The 22429-nt window shown below is 37.1% G+C and overlaps 1 protein-coding gene across 1 annotated transcript in view; it reads left to right on the top strand.

Moving 5' to 3' along the window:
- Positions 1-22429, top strand: part of SLC2A13 (solute carrier family 2 member 13) — a 293193-nt gene that overhangs the window by 144925 nt on the left and 125839 nt on the right. Inside the window, exon 4 of the mRNA XM_059682573.1 lies at positions 1955-2063. Within this exon, the coding sequence (XP_059538556.1) occupies positions 1955-2063 (109 nt within the window). The remainder of the gene's footprint in view (positions 1-1954; positions 2064-22429) is intronic.

Below are 22429 nucleotides of genomic sequence, written 5' to 3'. Positions count from 1 at the left end.
TTGTCCACCAAATCATGGAACAGTTTAATAGTAAAAGTAGATGCAGCTATCCAAAGATTATAAAAGGTTTATTGAAGAAAGCCAGTTTCTCATATGTGGAAGCCTTTAAAACCTGAAAGGGTGTTTTGCTTGTTTTTGTTCTGTTGTCAATTGCTGTTTTATAAGTTTTCCATGGTTCAAGGTGAATGGTAATCTTTTTTATTTGAAGTTTTTTGTTTATGGATATAGGTAGATATTTATGATATCGTGTACGGTTTTTTATTCTGAGGCTCCTTTACAGATATCTAAATTTGCAGACAGGCCCGCTCATCCACTGATCCAGATAATAGTTTAATACTGTTACAGTAAAGTTCCCCAAATCTACCTCTTTCACACAACCTTTCTAGGTTTTAACACTGCCTCACTTGACTCTGAAGCAGTTTGACATTTAGAATACTCTCAGCCAGCTTTCTAAATGGGTTGGCACCACAGTGAGCTTTGAGTGACTGTCAGTGCTTCTCTGTGTCCTGTCTTACCACTTAGACACACAATCATTTGCAGGAAATAAGGTTTTCATGTGATTAGTAACACACCAATGTAGAGATGAATATTCTCACTCCTATAATACTCAGTTCTAATTAATACTCTGGCTTGACATCCCACGATAACTTTTATTTCTAAGACATCAGCACGTTCTGTTCCATTTCTGTGGATCGGAATATTAGATTTCCAAAAGAATTCTGAAATGGTAAGACTTCCTTGGATTTTAATTTGTCTTGGTTTAGAGTTCATTAATGAAACTTGGCCTCCAGGGGGGGGAAAATGCCTCTAATTAAGCAATTAACATCCCAGTGATTTCAGGCCATGTCTTCTAATAGCAGGAATACCTTAGATCCTTAGAGTCCACACTGGCCTCATGAGGACAGTATATAGAATACCTCTTGAAGGTGTAATTGAAGCACTTATGAGAATAAGAAGGGGCACTTTTAGTAATTATGCCCAAATGGTGTACATCAATTAGGTTAGTCACCTTATTAAGGCCTCAGTGGTTCATATCTACAGCTTTCCAGAATTGATCTAGAGTTCTGATAGAGAGGCCAAGCCATCTGCACCATATTGGAAAACCTGTATGTGTGTGTGTATGTATGTGTACATACACACACACACTCCTATATAAAATAGACATTAATTTTCTTTCTTTTATTATTTTTGGTAACTTTTATTAATAATATCCACTGTAGCCATAACAAAGTCTGATATCATGCCAAATTTCTTAACTTTAGTTGAGTCGATTAGAAAGAATTTTGTTACTTTAGTCCAGTGATGGCGAACCTATGACACGCGTGTCAGAGGTGACACGCGAACTCATTTTTTTGGTTGATTTTTCTTTGTTAAATGGCATTTAAATATATAAAATAAATATCAAAAATATAAGTCTTTGTTTTACTATGGTTACAAATATCAAAAAATTTCTATATGTGACACGGCACCAGAGTTAAGTTAGGGTTTTCAAAATGCTGACACGCCGAGCTCAAAAGGTTCGCCGTCACTGCTTTAGTCAAATGAATTCTGTTCCTTGTTTAATTGTTTTTAATGAGTGCTATTTTTTTTTTGATGATTAAAGCAATTTGTCAATGACTTGGTAAGCAGTTCATCATTGAGTGGATTTTAAGTAAGAATTAATTGCCAAGGAAGTGGAAGAGCAAAGAGTAGTTAATACAGCTTGTAGAGACTTAAGGAAGACTAATTTCTGACACTTAGAGTTATGTGGGTCTTCCTTGTATTCGCATAGATGTATGTCTGTTTTAAAAAGTACACTGTACCCAGATTTCTGCAAAAGCCTATATGTTCTATTTTGAAATTCCAAGACATGTTGATTTCACAGAAATTTGGGGAAATGTATCCTAATGGGATAAATTACTATGGGAACTTAAAATAATAGATTTGTCTTTCTTTTTCTTTCTTTTTTCAAAAGCTGGACCTGTGATCTGCAGAATGCTGAGTTACCCCCCCACTCGCCGCGCTTTGATTGTAGGCTGTGGCCTGCAGATGTTCCAACAGCTCTCCGGCATTAACACCGTCATGTATGTATTTCTTTCTGGATTTTCACTGAAAAGATTATGAAGATATTATTTTATATGGAAAAAAAGAATAGGACTCTTGGTGATTTGTTGTTATCAAATGTATAGGATTTTCCTTTTGGAAGATATTTAACTTTATACTTTTTTAATTCTATTCATTTGTAACTAAAAGATGGTGATTTATTTTGTTTGTTGTGATTATTGGCTTTTTTGATTTCATACAATTTCTCTTTTATGCCATCCAGTTCTTCCTTACATTCTGAAGTAATGAATATGTTATTTTCATAAGCCATTTCTCAATGCTAGCACTGTCAAATCACGAATTCAACTTTGGGGGCAATTACAATGCAATGGGATAAGAGCACTAATAGAAATAATGTTTATTACAGCCAGAGTACAGTGGACCGGGGATGGAGAGGGAGCAGAGAAGTGGAGCAGGTGCAGGAATTCCCTGTTTTCTAGTTTTCAAAGTCATCCCCAAAGTTATATCTGTGTTGGGGGTGAAGTGGGGTGACTAGTAGGGGGTTCTACTATGTTTCAGTTATTCAATGTTAAACATGCTTTTGATGGCCTATTTTGTACTAGATACATAGCAGGGGAAAAAGTGGATATGGCCTTGGCCTCACAGAGTATATAGGCTAGTAAAGGAAACACTTATTTATAAACTCACAGTTTAATGTATACTTTCAAATTGTGATCAGGGAAGTCTGGGACTGTTCTAGTTTTCCATGGAGCAGATGTTTGAGATCCTGGGTTAGAGAAAAGTCATGGTTTCTGCTGAGAAACTCGTTGTAGGGTGAAAAAGTGCTGAGTCTTAGAAGCTTTTTTGCTCCTACCTGTTGTTTAAAATCATATACAAGTTATATAAAATGAAAATTTGCCTGGTAAACCATTTAAATGTATTTGGGACTCTTGATATTTTTCTTTAAATTATTTGGGATAAGATGAATTTTTTGTTTTTAATATTTTGAGACGAGTGAGTTTCTTTCCAGTGATTATTAGAAATAATGATTAGGGACCAATGATTCATTAGATTAAATCAGGTTTTGTTAAGAAACTGCATTTTGAATACATCCACATCCTTGTTGAATTTGACTTTAATCATGATCCTTGTTAGACTACAATTTTAATATTTGATCCTCTCCTTTTTCTGACATTTCCTTTCATTTTTCCTCACTTTTATTAGCATGTTTGTTTGTTTTCTGGATGTGACCCACCATGACTGTTCTGAGATATGTCCACAGTCCTCAGTGGGTGATGGTACAGAATTGTAACATCACATTTTCCAATAATGCATTGCAGTAATAACTGTGTGAATATCTAGGTTATCAACCTAATTTAAAATGTCTTTTTTTTCTGAAAATCTTTTTCATTTGGTCTGCCCTTTTCTAGGCATTTAAACTTGACAAGTTTAAAAGCATAGAAAATGAATTTTTGTAGCACTTTTTTGGAAAACAGAGATTACATCAGCCAACTCTCATTGATTGGTGGTGGCTGAGGCCAGTGAGATGTCTGTCCTAGTTCACTTTTAGTATTTAGTATAAAATGTGTTGATTAAGGTTTTCAAATGTTAATAAAGCATTCATTTCTCCAAACCCTTGATCTTTTCGCAGTGAGATCAAGTGATGTGAATATAAGGATCCTGATACTCCTTAAGATTTGTGATAGTCATTAATATTCTTTGCTTAGCACAAATGTTACATGATGCAGGTAATGTTGTCATACAGCTTTGGCTTCAGTTGAGTATTTATACCAGAGAGTAGGAAGAATAAAATAAGGTAAATGATGTTTAAACTTAGATTGTGTCACATGATGCAAATCTGCTACTCACTTAAATGATATGATACCGATGATAAATAACTGTGGTTATTAATAGCACACAATTTCAGAATTTATATCTTAAATTCGTAAGACTTAGTATAAATTAATTTCATTGTAATATTCTGCACTACTGTCATTATCTGGATGGAAAATAACTAATCTGGAACCCTCATGTAATGTGCTTTCTTCTGTTCTCTCTAGAGTCCTGTGTATGCTTGTGTATATGTATCTTTTCCAGTATTCTTAAGAGTCAAATTTTGTTTCTTCTAATTTAAAATAATCTTTTAATTGGAGCCTAATAGCTTACTTTTTGTTGTTTTTAGTAGAAAATATTAACTATATTGTTATTTTTTAATGTTATGTTAATTCAGTTTTGCTTTTATTGATAATTCATTATGTATATTTTACTCTTTCCAACTCCTTCTTGAATTTTAAGTGGGAAGTAAAGTAGACAGTGCTCTTCTATAGTCACAGCCCAAATCTAATAATATGTAGAAGTTGAAATGTTTTTATAAAATCCATATTTCTCCCCCAAATTTGTGTGAACCTGAAACATGAGAAATTTCGAGTACTATTTGTCACCAAGAAAAGTTCATAGAAAGATAATATAGAAAAATATTGAAAGGTAAATCATCCTTAAAATTGCCTTATATCATCTTATGTTTAATTTTCTCTCTTTCTCATGGGATCATTCTTTCTCTCTCCTTGACCTATCTCAGTTCTATCTTAGTCAAAAAAATAGGTTTTCTTCTTGAAATATTTAATTTTCTCATCTTGTACCATGAAAATATGTATGTAAATACATATTGTGTTTATGTATATGTCTATGTGTTTTATTTGTATAATTCATGTTTATATCCTAACCTATAACTTATCCTTTATCCCATTAACAGAGAACTTTTACGTTTTTAAAATCAGTACATACTATAGACAACTACACTTAACTTTTAGAAGAGGCAATTTCCTAATATGATTTTAATCACTAATTTCAAACATGCAGTGAATAGGCTATTCTCTATTCACAGGAGATAAAGAATAGAGCAAATGGAGTACTAACTTTCCTGATGTAAAAGTGTCAATATTATTCCACTGTATCTCACAGACCAATAAAATATTTTCACATAAAAGGAGGAGTGATAGATGAAAGTGATGATCATTAATATAAAGAAAACTTTAAGAAATTCTTTTCTTGTGATCTATTATAATGTTAATTATTTTCCATTTTTATGTCTAAAAATTTTTATCTGATAACTACTTATAAATGGAGTCTTCCCACAGTATTACCATAACAAAAATGTGTGTGTGAGAGAGATTATATAGGAAGGGGGAGGGGGAAGAGAGAGAGAGAAAGAAACCTGGTTCTATCTGGGTTTGTTAGCATTTTTCTTCTTTTGAGGAAACTTATAATAAGCTATATCTTGATATATTCTGATAAACATATAATCAGTGCATCTTGGAACGGTGGAAGGTATCCTGAGAAAGACCAAGTGGTTAAATGACTCATTTTAAGGTTACACAGGAAATCCACAGTAAACAGGGGTAGGAGTAAAAAGGATTGTGGGGGAATAGACTGCTTTAGGATACTCTATACCTGTCCTCTATTTTTTTTTTAAATTGATTAAGTTATTACATATGTGTCCTTATCCCTACATTACCCCCCACTCATGCCCTCACCCCCCTGTTGTCTGTGTCCATTGGTTAGGCCTATATGCTAGCATATAAGTCCTTGGGTTGATCTCTCCCCCTACCTCCACCCTCCCCTGTTCTCTGCTTTTAATCTACTCTTCTTTGATTCATGTGTCCAAGTTCATCTCTGCTTACTCTTCCCTTTCCCACTTACTTAAGGTAGGGGTGAGAAATGAGCAATTGTATCGATTGGGCAGATCATTCTTACTTCCATAACTGGTTTACCTTAATCCTCGGGAGCTCATTTCTTCTATTGTATTTACAAGAGATAAATAAAGACCTTTGGAAAATATGCCCTTGTAATAATAATAATGTTAATAGCTATAATTTATTGATCATTCAATACCAGGTACTGCAGTAGCATGTATTAACTCAACAAATACTAACAGAAAAGGGAAAAATAGGATAAAAAGTTTTAGCCCCTCCAGTAGTATAATTATTAATTATTGTCATGATAAACATTTTTACTCCTTTACATATATAAGACCATAAAATAATTTCATAGACATGATCTCTCTTGATCCTCATAAATATCTTGTCAGGTAGGCAGAGCAGTTCTTCTCCTTAGTCTCTAGAATAAGAAAGCTGACACTTAAAGAGTGAGGTGACTTGTTCACTGTTACACAATTAAGTGTCAAAGCTGAGGGTGGACCCTGGTTTTCTGACTCCAGATCACAAGGGCTGCCCTTTAGTTGTAGAACACCTGAAGTGCTTAGAGCTGACTGTTTAAAGCTTGCTTGGGTGATGTAAAGTAAGAAATCAGTTAGTGGAATTCAGTGCTATCCAAGGATAAACATCTAAAATGACTGTTTGTGTGCTAATAAAATTGCATCCATCTCAGGAATCACATTCTTTCACCTGCTGGTACCCAGTGAAGGCTTGTGCCTTATACCCTGACCTAGAGTTCCTAGGCAAGCCAGCCTGGCGGTTGGATGAGTCATTTATGTTTGTTAATCATATTTAATTAACTTAATTTCATAAGTGCAGTATTTTTTAATCTGTTCCATTTTTGTGGAGAGCTCTTCCAACAAGTTCTCCGCGTATAAGAAATTACCATGCAATTAGGAAACATGGCACAACAAGCGGGCATGCTCAGCGGTGGTAAATGTAGAGAGAAATAAAGGTGACAGGAAATAAGAAGAAAAGAATAGGGATTTATGCACTCTCATGTTGTAAATCTGAGCCAGAGGTGAGCTTTTCCTGTCAGAGAACCACGGCAGGCAGGGTAAGTGGGCCAAAGCACCAGCTCACTAATGTGAGCCTTCTCCCTCTCTGCCTCCTCAATATGACTCTGAACATAATCCAAAAAGCTATTGAGAGATAATATGCTTATCTCATTGGAATGTTTCAAGATGAGTATTTGCAGTCATTTGTATGCATTGAATGAACACCACTGAATAGAGGAGAAAATGGTAAGGTTCATGGTTCACTCTTTCGAAAGATGAGTTTAATGTGCTGGGAAGAATATTGACCCAGGAATCAAGAGAATTAGTTCCAAGGTCTGTCTCCACTGTGGGATTTTAGGCATGTCAGTTAATTGCCTTCATTCTAATTACCTCTGAAGTGAAGTAGATGGACTTTAATGTACATTTGAAAGAGAGAAAATGGAGTTTTCAAGTAGAAGTGGAAGTTAAAACATTTCAAATGTTTTGAATCTTTCTTGGATGAAAAGTTAGACTGTAGGAGATCAATTGTAGTTCTAAGAGAGAAAAATGTATTTTGTTCATATAATTTTGGAAGATTTATTAGTGCATCCTTACGATTGTCCTAGATGTTAACTTTTTATATGGTAAGACCACATTTTTATTTCCCTTTCGCTGACTATTGCAGTTTAGAAATTCCAGGGCATTTGCGGAACACAAGGACATCCACAGTTAACCCGTCCTCTTTGTCTCACACCCTTCAATCCAGGATTTGTGGCATCCTCTAGACACAAAATTATTATACCTCTCTTTCATGCATGTCTCTATTTTCAAGCTATAGGAAAGGAATCCTAATAGTGGTTTTCTTCTAACTTATTGATGTGGAAGGAGTATTGTCTACTTCACTATTAGACATGTTCTTTTTTAAGAAAATATATATTTTTATTGATGTCAGAGGGGAAGGGAGAGGAAGAGAGAGATAGAAACAATGATGAGAGAGAATCATTGATCAGCTGCCTCCTGCACACCCCACATTTGGGGATCAAGCCTGCAGCCCGGGCATGTGCTCTGACTGGGAATTGAACCTTGATCTCCTGGTTCATAGGTCAACACTCAACCACTGAGCCACGCCGGCTGGGCTAGATGTGTTCTTTTTATGTAAAGTTTAAGTCAGGGAGAAAAGACCTCCATGACCTTTGAATAATAAAAGCTAACGATGCCTTCTTAGGAGGTGAGGGAACTATAGCTAAGTATACCCCACGTGGTGTGACTGGTGTTTTATGTCAAAAGATTGTCAAATTCTTTTGGCATGCTTTCTGAGTTAGATGTGAATTTAAGGTTCTGTGGTAATATTTGGAGACTTACCTCCATGGTTTGTACAGTGTCAGCAACAATGATTTTGTGTTCCCCAGAGTATCTTTGGTAATGTGAAAAGATTGTTTCCTTGCCTGCCCCCTCTGACTCATATGTCTTTCTGAATGATAAGTAGAAGAAATGGAGACGTTGTTAATGAGTTGAACTAGCAGCAGGAAATCCACGGATGCGCCTAGGAAATAGGCTAGTTGTACCAGTAAAGCAGAACCCTGCCCCCCAAATCATATATGAGGTTGAAGGTAACCAGTCTGGTTAATTACAGGTGTAGACTATTACAAAAGTATAGAAATGTTTACTTTTTAAGTTCATCTTTAAACAAATTTTAAATCATTTTTAAACAAACAGGTGGCAGTTGCTCTTCAGAGACTAGAAATACACATGTGGCCCATCCCCAGAGAACGTTTGTTTTTTCTCCCTTATCTTTAAAAGGATATGCTGTCACCTACCTTGAAAGGTTGTTTTGAAGATGAAATGAGACAACAAAATGCTTGCCAGACAGGAGGTACTTAGAGGAGGTTGGGGAGTTCGGTTTTCCTCTTCCACACTCACATCTGTTGTCCTGTTAATACTTCCGCTAGCTGAGCTCTCCTCACTTGGCTGTGGTTCTTTTAAAAAATGTTTGTCTTACTGGCACATCACAGCATTTCATGTTGAGTCTCCTTCATGGCTTTTCCTACTCAATTTGCACCTTAATGTTGGTGCTCCCCAGGCTTTGGCTCCCAGCTCTACTGAGAGACTTTGTCCGCTCACATGGTTCTGATGACCATCCACATATTAGAGATGATCAGTTTACATTTCCAGATCAGAATTCCTCTGAGATGCACAACCATATCCAACTGCTGGACACTTTTACGTGGATACTCTCACAAGTCTCTACATGAATAAAACTGAATCCTTATTACTTCCCACCAACTATGCCTCTCTTCCTCTCATCCCCAGGTCAGTGTTGGGGGTGACCAGTGGTGCCCAAGACTGTAGCTGGGGATCCAGCCCATCCAAATTCAAACAGCTGCAATTTCCTTTAGTTTGATATTCATAAGGTCACATATCTTTGCTATGCTCTTTATTTTCATTATCTGTTCAAGCTCAGGCCCTGCTTCAAAAGTCAGGGCTCATTGTATTTGCAAGTAAAGGCATCCCACTCAAATCAAGCTTAAGAAAAGTAAGGGTATTTACATTGAGGGCATAGGGACTGAAGGCAGGAAATACCACTGGACCTGGCAAGGGGCTGGCGCCAGAAATTGGAAACATTTGTTCAGCCTGTGTCCACATGGTATTTTGTCCTTGCTTCTCTGTGGCTGTATGCATCCTCTTTCCTTCTCTCTCTTGACATCTCCCTCTGGTCTTGCTCATATGTGGTTGTACTGGCACCATAACTACAATAGGTTATGGAATTTTCCCAAATCCTAAGAACAAAAATCAAGGTAGACTTACCTTAGCCCATACAGGTGAAGCCAGGAGGTCGGATAACACTGTAGGGGACTTTTCTGCCTTAAATAATACCCCCCTTCATTCATCCTTCTTATCTCTTCCAGTGAACTTATTTGAAATAAAATCAAATCATATTCCATCTTTACTTGAAATCATTTAATGATCCCCACAGCTTTAGCCTAGCTCAAAATCTAGAGCCCTTCAGGGCCTGACTTTTGTTCAACTCTGCACTACCTTGTGTTCAGCCACTTCCCACATGTGCTGCCTCCTGCTATACAAAACGTCCTATCCTCTAGCGATGATTAAAAACTGATCCACGCTTTAGTGCCTTCATATGTACCATTTTCCCTAGCTGAAATATCCAGCTTACCCTAAGAGACCTTCAAACTCAGGTCACATGTCATCTCCCTACACCCAGGAGCTAATTTGGTGACCCTCCTTTGGCCTCCTATAGCACTCTGGTAGATATCTGTCATAACAGTTATTATACTTTATTATAGCTTCAGATTTATGTATCTATTTTCTTCCCAAGACCATACAGACAATAAAAAATTGCCCTCTTTAAAGTCCTCTCCCAGGAGAGCGAGCTAGATTTTAGCTACTTGTGACTATTTAGTTTTTGTTTTGTTCTGTGCATAGCCGGGACCATTGCATGGTTGTTATTGGATCTGTCTTGGTCTGATTGTATGAGTGTGTTCCTTAACTGATTTGTAGATATGATATAGGAAAACAAAAGCCACAGCATTCAAAATTTGAGAATAGAATCTTTCAAAACCACTGCCAAAAGGGTCCCGATCTTTAGAATTAGTGACAAACTACAATGACATTTCTAATGATTTACAGTGTTGGATAGATACGCTGAAGATTCCATGACAAAAATTCTGCAAGTCACATCTCTTGGTTCCTTCTTTGTCAGGGCAACTGAAGAGCTAAAGTTAGTGACTTCAAGTCTGTGATTATGCTTCCTGTGACTGTTGAATTGCAGAATTTCAAATGCTATTAAGCTACTTGATGCAGAGACAAGTAGTCTGATGACAGTCATTCATGACAGGGAGAAAAATGAACAGTGTCTCTTGCTGGAACATCTTCGTTTATTTTGATAAGATTACTTTTTACTGGGCCAATTAAAATATGCAGAGCTAAATATAAGGAGCTCTATTTCCATTTCTGTGAATACACACAGTACTAGAAAATGTATAGAGTAGATTTAGCTATACAGTTTTAACTTTGGTTTCCTGCATAGAAGACCACTTTTATAATGATCCTCTTCAGCTTCCTTAGGGCTCTTCTCCTCAGCCCCTTATCATATGTACATTTGAAAAATTCAATCATGCATCTAAGATAGTTTGCAAGACTAAATTTATCCTGTAGGCATGTTTTCTTTATAAAGTGCAGAATTTTTGCACTTGATAAATTTCACATTAAAGTTTAGATTTCAAGGGACCTCTTTGCCACTTGTACTGTGTCTTCTCTCCCTTCCCTCACATTCCCTGCTACTCTCATGGCCAGGCTCCATCAAGGTCATTGAGGTTATGTCACCTGCCCTAAGGAGTCAACATTCAATTATTATTCCACTAGAACTTTTCCCTGTATACGTCCTGTTTTGATCTGGATCAAGTTGAGGGCAGGCAATTAGATTGCTCTGATTTTAGGAATAGAAATATAGTGTAGTCATTACAACTGCTGCGTGCATTTGTAAAATGTTCAGTTTTATTTTTCACCCCTAAGACCTACATTTCATTTTAAAAAAATGATAATTTGCAGCTAAGTGAATGAGACTGTCATTTGCCAACACCTTACTCTCACTTTTATCAGCTAAGAGGGCTCAGAGGAGTATGTTGTAGATGTCTTTGGAAATAGATGTACTAATAATGTTGTTAGAATTAAATGAGGTATTGTATTTAATATACTCTGATATGACTAACTCATAGCAGCTTATTATTTATTATATTATTATTTTATTTGGTGTCAGACCTGTAGTCAAATTTTACCATATTTCTGACCAATTATGTTACCTTGGTGGTTGTGTTTTCCTTCATTCTTACTTATCTCGGTGAGTTGCAAACCACCTATCTACTTGCTCAGGTCTAAAACCCGGGAATCACCTTGGATTTGCTTTTCTTCTTACTCCCCACATCCACTTCTTCAGTAATTCTTAGCTCCAAAACCATAATTCCCAAACTGTGCAGAGGCATGAGACACTCCTCACAAGGGAGCCGTGGGATACTTTAAGTTGGTGAAGGAAACATTGACATGCTCAGGCTCCTTCTGTTAAGTAGTTCGTACCTTAATACACAGAACCGTTAGGTATTTTGTTTGGCTTCGGGGTGCCATGAAAAAATTACTGAGACAATAAAGCCCTGTGGAACAAGAAAATTTGGGAGGCTCAGCTGTATCATAGAGCACATATCCTTCCTCTGTCTTCATCTTCACGACCATCAGCCATTATAGCCATTATTGCCTCTTGCTGGTTTATTGCAATAGCCAGTCCCCTAACTGGTCTTCTTATTTCCATGTTTACCATGCATAAGCTATTTTCCACAGAGCAACCAGATCGGCCTTTGAAAAATAGAAATACTATCTTAACTCTTTATTACTCAAGACTTCTGGTAGCTTTCCTTCTCATTTAAAGTCAACCTAGCTCTTCACCATGAAACACAGACTGTCCCCATCTGGTTCCCATGTGGCCCACCCTTCTCATCTCCTTCCCTCACCCCACCATTCACTAGGTCTCAGCCACATCGTCTTTTCCCAAACTCTAAGTTTGTTCCCACCTTAGAGACTTTGCAGTTGCTTTTCCTTCTGCTTGTCTCTAAATATAAATGTCACCACCTCAGATAGTCCTTGACCCAACTTGAAATAGCCGCCTTCTCCCATCAGCATCACATCAGTTCATTATCATTAAGCTCACGAGAGTAGAGCCCTCATCTGTCTTATTCACCTTTAAATAGTGCCCAGCACACAGCAGACCCTCAGGAAGTATTGGTTGCGTTGGAAATGCAGACAAATACATGGTTGTATTTCCCTTTGGCAGACAGTGTCACTGATGATCATGCACCCATTGCTGCTTTTTCTACCGTAAACACTTGCTGAAGTTTTGAGAGATGGGAAGCTAAGTATTCTGGAGGTCATTTGAAACATCGGATTGCTTACTCATCATGCTTCAGTAGTCAAGGAAAGAAATGTAGTCATATTGTACTCTGCCTTTATTTGAAGTGGGGACTTTTCCATATCTGGAGTAAATTGATTAAAGAACTGAGAAAAAATTATTTTTTCTATTTCTCTCTTTACCTGAATCTCTGTCGGTTGGCAAGCCTCACAGTGGGAGAAGTACTAGAGTAACATATGGTAAAATCAAAATCACCCTTGCACACCACTTATTCCATTAAAACACAGGACTGAAGCCAGCATGGGAGAAAGGTGTTGATACAACTTCTGAGTTATTCTTTCACCTTTCCTAGGAGGGGAATGAACTAGATTGTGCAGGGTTTGTTGGCAGCTTAGTAAGAGGAAACATCAGATCAGTTAAGGAAAGGAAAATTGAACTACATAAGTAACAAAATGAAGACTCCATGAATTACCCTCAATAAAACTATGAATTTATAATAATAATATAATATTACATACAGTAAATTAAAACTATAATAATATTTTGGTAATTAGGGCAAAATGCAAACAAGTACATTTGAGTAAGTGTTTATTCTTTTAGGTGTTTGTATTCTGTCTGTTTGTTTTGTGGAACAGTATTTTTCTCTTTCATTTATCTTTACAGAGTCCACTTCCAAATTACTAATGGTCTGTTTTCTAAGGACTTAAAATTTAATTGGAAGTACAGAAGAATGATTTCCCAATAGAAACACGCTGGCTATGTTAAGCTGGTACACAAAAATCCCTCCTGCCTTGCCATATCTGCAATATTGAAACAATCATATCATTGCTGTCATAGGAAAACTCCCAAGTTACAAATCAAGATTCCAAGTATATTTTCCTCAGCCCCAGCGTTCCCATAGCACTGGCCTTAGATGCTCAGAAGGCCCAGGTTCTCAAGGGCACAGGTCAGGTAGGGGTATAGGTAGGTGCCAGACCCTGATGGCAGATAAAATGGCATATAAAAGAGGGGGTAGAAACAGCAAAGGTGTCGGCAAGGGCAGCGAGTTGTAGTACTGGGAATGAGAACTCTACTTTGGTCATAGTAGGGTGTTCATTTTGTGTCTGGTAGGGGACGGAGGAAGTAGATGATGCTTATAGTGATTCTGATAGCAACTATTCGAGATGAAGGGCACTCAAGATCATTCCTGTGTATCAATTGTTAGTAAATTGTATGTTTGTACATAAATGATTATCTCTAATATGGGTATATTAGTTTATGATTTAAATAGTCTAGAAACTCAGAAAAACTGAAATGACTAAGTTTCAGCGTAATCATATAATCAGTATTTCTCTCTGAGTTCATTAGAAATACAATTTGTGAATTAATATGCTTATTAAATTCATTGCTAATTTAGGTTGCATGCATATCAAGTTTCAACAACCAGATGAAAAATGTTTGTTAGCCGGTTTTATCAGTGGTAGAATATGAATCAAGTGGCTTGACTAGTTTGATTTGAAGAATGATCTATTAAAGAACAGTAAAACAAGTTTTCCTGTTTTACTGATTTTTAACCATTTTTTCAATAAACAATAGGCTATCTATTTGAAGTGGAGTCATGTATGCTGTGGGTTAAAAAAAAAAGTCACAGACTTGGTCTAAGGTGATTCATGTTTTTTTTATTTTGAGTTTAATTTTACTTTGTATATTTTCATTAGCCTATACCTAGAAAAAAGTTAAACTCCTCAAATATTTTGGTGTCAGGGATCAAAGGTAGCATTAAACTTGCAAAGTTTAATGTTTTAAAAAATTATTAAAATGCACAGAATGTATTGAAGCATTTGATAAAGAGAATGGGAAAGAAACATTATTACTGAACTCACCAAGCCATTTGATTATGACACATTTGATTATGACAGCTTGTGGCTGACAAGAATTTTATCTGTTTAGCATGCTTAGTGCAAAGTCTATTACTGTTCCATTCATATGTGAACAAACTAAATGCTTTGGTTCTGAAGATACTATTAATTATAACAACACCTTGATGGATTGCTGTATCAACTGAGTAGCTTTTCTCAATCCGATAGCATCAGGAAAAGATTTTTCTCTAAATGAAACCTCTAAAAAAATCTTTATCTTTAAAGTAAGAAGTATATTCAATTTATAAAACTGTAAAGATCAGTTTATTATCTATTGAAATAATGACCTGGCTGTTAAAATGCCAGTGAGCAATAAGCCAAAATACTTGTAGCGCAGTTAGTTTACAAAACAATGCTACATGTCTCATTTGTTCATTATAGGATTCTGACCACGCAATTTAAATTTCTGCTCTGGTTTTTATGAATGTCAGAATCATATAAATCTGTTTGAATTTTAAAAATTTATCATAATAAAAGTTTCTGTAATGTTTCTTGATTGCACGTGTTATACCTTTGAATCTTTCCAAGCCTCTAAACCTGAGATTTACATGTAGGATGGTCTTAAAACGGACTAAGGGGATAATAATCTTTTCATAGAGTAGTTATGTCACTTTCAAAAATATGTCCTGTCTTTGCGAGAACAAAATTATTTAAACACAAAGGATTACTATCACTCACATATTAATAACAATTTAATAATAATTAATATGTTAATAAATAGAGTGTGTGCTGGAAGGGTTTAATAGAGTGGTGGCAGGGAGCATCTTAGACTGTAAGAAGGTGGGTTTCCCTAGGTGAGCACTGGCCAGATGGGACTTTCTGCCTGGGAGTAGTTTGCTAATATTTCACAGCTGTTCTCCTAAGTAACAAAGGGGCTAATTTATACATTATTCAGAGATAATAAACATATCAAGGTGCCAAGTTCCCTTTAGCAAAAATCATGTAAAATTAGCATAACAAACACCTTTGGGGACAGAAAGGATGCTGAGGTAGGCCCTGTAGAACTTTGCACATTTAATCATTATCACAAAATATTGATACATGTATGAAGAATCCTCTTTAAATAAGTGAAATCTTTCTAAAACAGTGATGACTTTAACTTACGACTTTCAGGAAAGGTAAAAATTTCTGGTTTTTATGAATTTTATAAAATATTTAGTTTGTGTAGATTCTCTCTGTTACATATTTGAGTGTGTCCTTTAAAACATTATTTATATTAATTATACAGTTATCTCAAAACATGTTAGAATAACCATAATTCGAAACCTGTGGGTTGACAGCTTTCTTAAAATTACTCTATTATTTATATATTGGAAAAATTTTAGACAAATGAGTAAATGAAACATTCCTGGAAAATGGAAAAGGGAGTAAAATATCAGCAGATTTTGATTTTTTTTTCATTTTACAAAACACCATGATGTTCCTTAGCATAAAACAGATATAAGACTTCAACATGATTTTGCTATCTGTAATGTAATTATCCATAATCACAGGGTTGCCTTTTTTAATGTGGAAATATTAAGGTTTTCTTTATACTAGTGGTGTTTTTCTTAAACCAAGAAGGATATTAATAATATATACAGTTTATATTTTTTTCATATTAAAATATTCATAGTCTACAAACACCTAGAAACTTCAGATCTGGTTATACCTAACGAGTTTTTCTTTAACTCTTTCTAATACTCTGTGCATATGTGTACTCAGCATCCATCCCATTTCATAGATACATATGAATATGGTAAATATTATTGAATATTCCTTTCTGATGAATGATGATTTACTGCATGGAGTCAGCTCTCTGATATTGGCAACCTCTTTGTTTTAGAGGTTAAGATGTGAAAAAAAAATCTTGTAAATCAGGAAAGGGTTCTGATTAGTCAAATAACTTAAATATGGGAAAAACAGTGGTAACTTTATAAAGTGATGTATATGTTAATTAGCTTGACTGGGGTGATTATTTCACAATGTATATGTATTTTAAAACATCAAGTTGTATATCTTAAATACATACAAATATAATTAGTGCACCTAGCATATATAGTACCATATGGATACCGTAGAATGTAATAGATATGATCCAGAAAATATAGTGCATAAGACCAGTTAAGAGCACAACATCTTTTGAGCACCTACTATATATGTCAGGTAGTGTTCTAGCACTGGGGATCACTTGGGAACAAAACAGGCAACCGACCTATATGGATTTTAAATTCCAGTGGAAGACAGATAATAAGCAGCATAAAGAAAGTATATAATATTTTAGCCCTAACCAGTTTGGCTCAGTGGATAGAGTGTTGGCCTGCAGACTGAAGGGTCCCAGGTTCGATTCTGGTCAAGGCCTCCATCCCCCCTAGGAAGCAGCCAGGAGGCAGCTGATTGATGATTCTCTCTCATCATTGATGTTTCTGTCTCCCTCTTTCTTCCTCTCTCAAATCAATACAAATGTATTTTTAAAAGAAAGTATATAATATTTTAGAAGGCAATAAATGGAACATGGGAAGGATTATAGAAAGGCTGGGGTAGGGGGAGGTAGAATTTTAAAGTGTTCAGGGGAGCCCTCACTGTGAAGGTGACCCTTTAAGATCAGTGCTGAAAGAATTGAGGAAATAGTGCATGAGTATGTTTGGAGGAAGAGCATAGAGGAGAGAGCTCATGCCAGAACTCTGAGAAGTGCCTGGTGTGTTAGAAGAATACCGAAGAGTTGGTTTGGGGGAGGATGGAGGATTCGCTTTGCACACGTTAAATTTGAGTAGTCTGTGTACTAATGTTTATGTGGGGAAAGGAGTTGGGAGAAGCTGTCATGTCTGGGATATGAATGTGGGAGACAGCAATGGGTAGATGGTATTTAAAGCCATGAAGCTGCGTGGAATCAGCAAGGAAGCTAAAAGAAATGGGATCCAAAGATGTCCCTGGAGCACTGGCATGAGATGGATCCAGCCAAGGAAAAGGAGCAGCCCAGAAAATTCTGTGTCTTGCAAGCCAAATGGAGGTGGGAGGGGGAAGGAGTGATCAGCTGTGTCAGATGTTGTTGATAAGCCAAGTAATGGAAGGGCTAAGAACTGGCTATTGCATATAACAATGTGGATAACGTGGGTGACCTTGAGATACAGTGGTACAATCAAAAACCTAATTATAAGAATAAGAGGAGAAAAGTAACAGTGAATACAACTAAGTCTTTTCAACTGCCTTGTTTTTTAAGGGTAAGTGGGGTCAAAAAAGGTGTGTGTGTGTTGTGTGCATTTTAAATGTTAGAATGTTGATGGGAATGTTTCAGTAGAGAGGAAACAAATGATGCAGGAGAAAGAAGAAAGGTTGCTGGAGTGGTGCCCTTGAGCAGGCAGTGTTTTCATATGAGCAAGAGTTTTAGTTGAGCTTCAGCTCTAAGCACATCTTGTTCAAGTGCGTGAAGGACACAGAGTTCAGGTGAGAATCTGGTGACATAGGTAGGAAGAGGAGACAGAAGAGGACTGAACTTTATTTTGTAGGTGGCGGGGTGCTATAAAAGGTTCTGAAGAAGAGACTGACAAAGTATGCACTTGAGACAATTGGTCTGGCACAGTAGACAAGATAAATGTGGAGTGCAGAGGCTGTATATAAGGAAACAGTAGAAGGACCTTGCAAGTGTAGGTCTGAACAAAGAGAAAGTGGTGAAAAGGTTGAAGGCCTTAAGCAGCCTGAGTAAAGACTATATTAAAAATAAAAAAGGAATACCTGGAAATACAAGGACTACTTGGTCAGAATGAACCTGAGGTACCTGAAGTTTTCCATCCTGAAAATTGATAAATGACAAATTAGTCATAGGTAAATAATGTTAATGTTTACAATAAGAACAACAGTTCTTTCTTAACGTTTTTTTTTGGTTTGTATTTTAGTTATCAAGGCTATTTTATTAAAAATATAAACTATGAATTATCCATTGTGTCAGTAAACACTTAAGGCCCAGTTATACTTACTAAGGTCTGTCCCAGCCATCTGTGATCCCTCTTGACCATCACTCTACAACATCATTTTGTAACTGTAATTCGGCTCTGGTCTTAGGCTACTGGATATCTTATCTCTCTCACTTTTATAACTAAGAGTAGTGTTGGTTTCTTATTCATCTACACTGATAAAAGAGAAAGATGCAAATTAACCATCACTGCACCACTCCACTACCCCCACAAGCCAAGCCCACCAGCCAATCATGAATGAGTATGCAAATTAACCCAACTAAGATGGCGGCAGCCACGGAGCTAGAGTGACAGGAGGCTTGGGTTGCCCCCGATGATGGAGAAAGCCAAGCTTCCTGCCTGCCCTGGCCAGCCCTGGGCTCTGCTCAAGGCTACAAAGTTTCAATTATAAAAGATAAATAAATCCCAGAAAAAAAAAAGAAAAACAGGAGAGGCTGGGAGCTTGGGCCACCAGGGGACATGGCCAGCATGAAAACGGCCATCAGCCCCTCACCCAGGCTGGCCAGGCACCCCAGTGGGGACCCCCACCCTGAAGGGGTTGTGGCCAGTCTGCAAACAGCCATCAGCCCCTCACCCAGGCTGGCCAGGCACCCCAGCAGGACCCCCCTCCCTGAAGGGGGTGTGGCCAGCCTGAAAATGGCCCTCAGCCCCTCACCCAGGCTGGCCAGGCACCCCAGCGGGAGCCCCACCCTGAGCCAGGACACCCTTCAGGGCAAACCAACCGGCCCCCACCCATGCACCAGGCCTCTATCCTATATAATAAAAGGTTAATATGCAAATTGACCCTGACAGCAGAATGACTGGGAATGACTGGTCACTATGACACACACACTGACCACCATGGGCAGATGCTCAATGCAGGAGCTGCCCCCTGGTGGTCAGTGCGCTTCCACAGAGGGAGCTCTGCTCAGCCACAAGTCAGGCTGACGGCTGCTAGCACAGTGGTGGTGGTGGGAGCCTCTCCCGCCTCCTCAGCAGCACTAAGGATGTCCGACTGCAGTTTAGGTCTGCTCCCCACTGGCAAGTGGACATCCCCTGAGGGCTTCCGGGCTGCCAGAGGGATGTCTGACTGCCAGCTTAGGCCCGATCCTCCGGGGAGTGGGCCTAAGCCAGCAGGTGGACATCCCCCAAGGGGTCCCAGACTGGGAGAGAGCACAGGCTGGGCTGAGGAACCCCTTCCCCTAGAGTGCACAAATTTTTCTGCACCGGGCCTCTAGTCTTTATATATGAACAAAGTAGACAGTAGATGTTGAAAATTTAAAATCTTTTTTTAAGGCTTCTTTAATCAACCTTTAGACAATTGGAGATATATGAGTATGGGCAGTATACTAGATTATATTATGGAATTATTATTTTGTGTGTGTGTATGTGTGTATGCCTATGTTTATGTTATGGATTGAATTGTGCTCCTCCCCAAAATGTTGAAGTCCTAACCCTCAATGTGACCATATTTGGAGATAGAGCCTTTAAGGAGGTAATTAAGGTTAAATGAGGTCATAGATGTAGGACTCTATTATGATAGTACTGAATGCTTACAACGAAAGGAAGAGAGACCAGAGAGTATGTTGTCTTTCTGCACTTGCATGGAGAAAAGGTGATGTGAGGACCCAAGGAGAAGGTGGCCATCTGCAAACCAGGAAGAGAGACCTCACCAGACACCATCTCTAATAGCACCTTAGCTTGGCATTTCCAGTCTCCAAAACTGTGAGAAAATAAATGTCTGTTTCAGGCTTGATCTCCAGTAGGAAGTGTTCAGGAGACTGCCTTTCAATGTTTCTCTCTCATCAATGTTTCTATCTCTCTCCCTCTCCCTCTCCCTTCCTCTCTCTCTAAAAATCAATAAAAATATATTTTTAAAAAATTAGACTCCTTTCCCAGGACCATTGGGAGGAGAATGGCACCAAATTCATTAAGCACTTACACACATGAACTTAAAATTCTTGTAGAGGTCAGCTTATTGCTGTGCTCATGATAGATGTTTTTAATATATCATGATGGTGTGAGCCAAGGCTGACCCGCTGCCTGGTGAGGTATAGTAGTTTGTGTTCTAAGGGGACATTTATAGAAAACATGACTAATTGTGTTTTTCTCCTCACATTTTAGAATGCCAGTGTGTGTACTGTTGGGATACATGTAGTATATATCATTAGGCTAGTGGCTGAGGTTTCCATTTTCAGAATTAAGATTTTTAGCAATAGCAGAAAGAAATTAGTTTTGACTCTCACTTTCACTTTCCTTAGCAGTGAAAGGTCTTAATTTCTTAAGAAATTTCTTCCTGACAACTGAGAGCAAAGGCAAAAATTAATTCATTTTGACACCTGATAGGTTCCACTATATTCTTAATTTGTACTGCCTGCCCTACTTGATGTATCTGCCACAATGGAACTGAAAAATCCTAATTTATTTTTCTTAAATTAACATTGCCCCTTCATAGTAGTCACTGTAGGAATCTGTGAACATTCTGAAGATGCTGGTTTTAAATTTTTCCCTTTTAATTTGCTTTTCAAATTCTTTTGAATATCCTCAGTGGTAGGAGATCTTTGTCCTTTGAGGATGATTAGATCCTTGGAAATAGGCAGGAATAAAAGGCATTTAGAGGTATTCTGTCTTTGAATTAAAGTACATGATCTAGCCTTCTTGGTTACTTTCCCTTTTTTTTTTTTTTTTTTAGAAAATGTTCCATGAATCAGGTTTGTCATGATGGAGTCAGTCATTGAGCTCTTTATGTCTCATATACTCTTAAATTTCAAGTTTTTTATGATGACTGTGATTAATGTTTGGACTTGTGAGATTTGGCATTGTGGTTATTTTTAAGTCGGCAGTGTCCTCAGTTGTCACTTTGATGAACCAGCTTGGTCTTGGTATTTTTAACTCTAGAATTATTTTTGGCTTTATTTCTGTGTAATAATCAAAACTTCTGTTTCATCACTGGCTATTTTTGAATTCCCTGTGAATGATGACAATAAGTGTCATGACTTTTACTCACTGAAAGTTGATAAGCTAATTATTTTAAAATTTTCTCTATGTTTGTTTCCTTTCAGAAGGAAACTGTTAATTCCTCAACCATGATTTCTCTCTGTGACTGAATCAGCTGTCTGACCCTGCTCTATGAGTACTTTACTTCCTTCGAGGCTGTTTGCCTGACTATCTTATGCAGCATTATTATTGCTTGCCCAATTAAAACCTTGCTCTTGACTTTGCTTCAGTCTTTCTTTTCTTGTCAGTTAATTCATTTGTCAATATGAATAACTTTACTGAAAAATTTGTATGATCTCATACTCATTTTTATGAAACATACTACAGCCCTGTCCTACTTTTTGTACATTATCATTATTATTCCATACATGACTTTTCTGTTCTTAATACATTTCCTCCCAATCTTTCCTTTCTAGTAGAAATTCAATGTACTTATGAATTTAATGCTCAATGTATTTAACATATATTCTTTCAATCCAATAAGTGCTTATTTTGACTAAATTTGTTTTGTGCTGTTGTCCTAGAAATCTTGTTCTCTAACATTTCCCATTCATATTAGGTTATTATATGGAATTTTAAAGTTTTTGACTGATTTATTTTATTCTAACATATTTATATAACAGCTTAATATATCCATATTCCTACTGATGGGGAATCTAGATGTCTCCTACTCTTAGCTTTTATAGACAGTCATGTAATGAACATTACCTTACATATCTCCACATAAACCTCTATGAGGACATTTCTGAGATATATACCCAGGAATTGGGAGTCTGGATTCTAGGCTATTATTCTTAATTTGACCAAGTCCTTTTAGATTACTCTGAGCAGTGGCTTTATCCATTTTCATTCTAAGAATTTATGTGTAAAGGTTTCCATTCTCAACTCCTGCCTTCCTCAACACTTTATGTTTTACAACTTCATAAATGTTGGCAATCTTGTAGGTATGTATTGTTATCTAGTATTTTAGATTTGCATTACT

This window comes from Myotis daubentonii, chromosome 2 (assembly GCF_963259705.1).
Source record: "Myotis daubentonii chromosome 2, mMyoDau2.1, whole genome shotgun sequence".
Classification (NCBI taxonomy): Eukaryota; Metazoa; Chordata; class Mammalia; order Chiroptera; family Vespertilionidae; genus Myotis; species Myotis daubentonii.
This window is presented reverse-complemented; position numbering and strand designations above follow the sequence as displayed.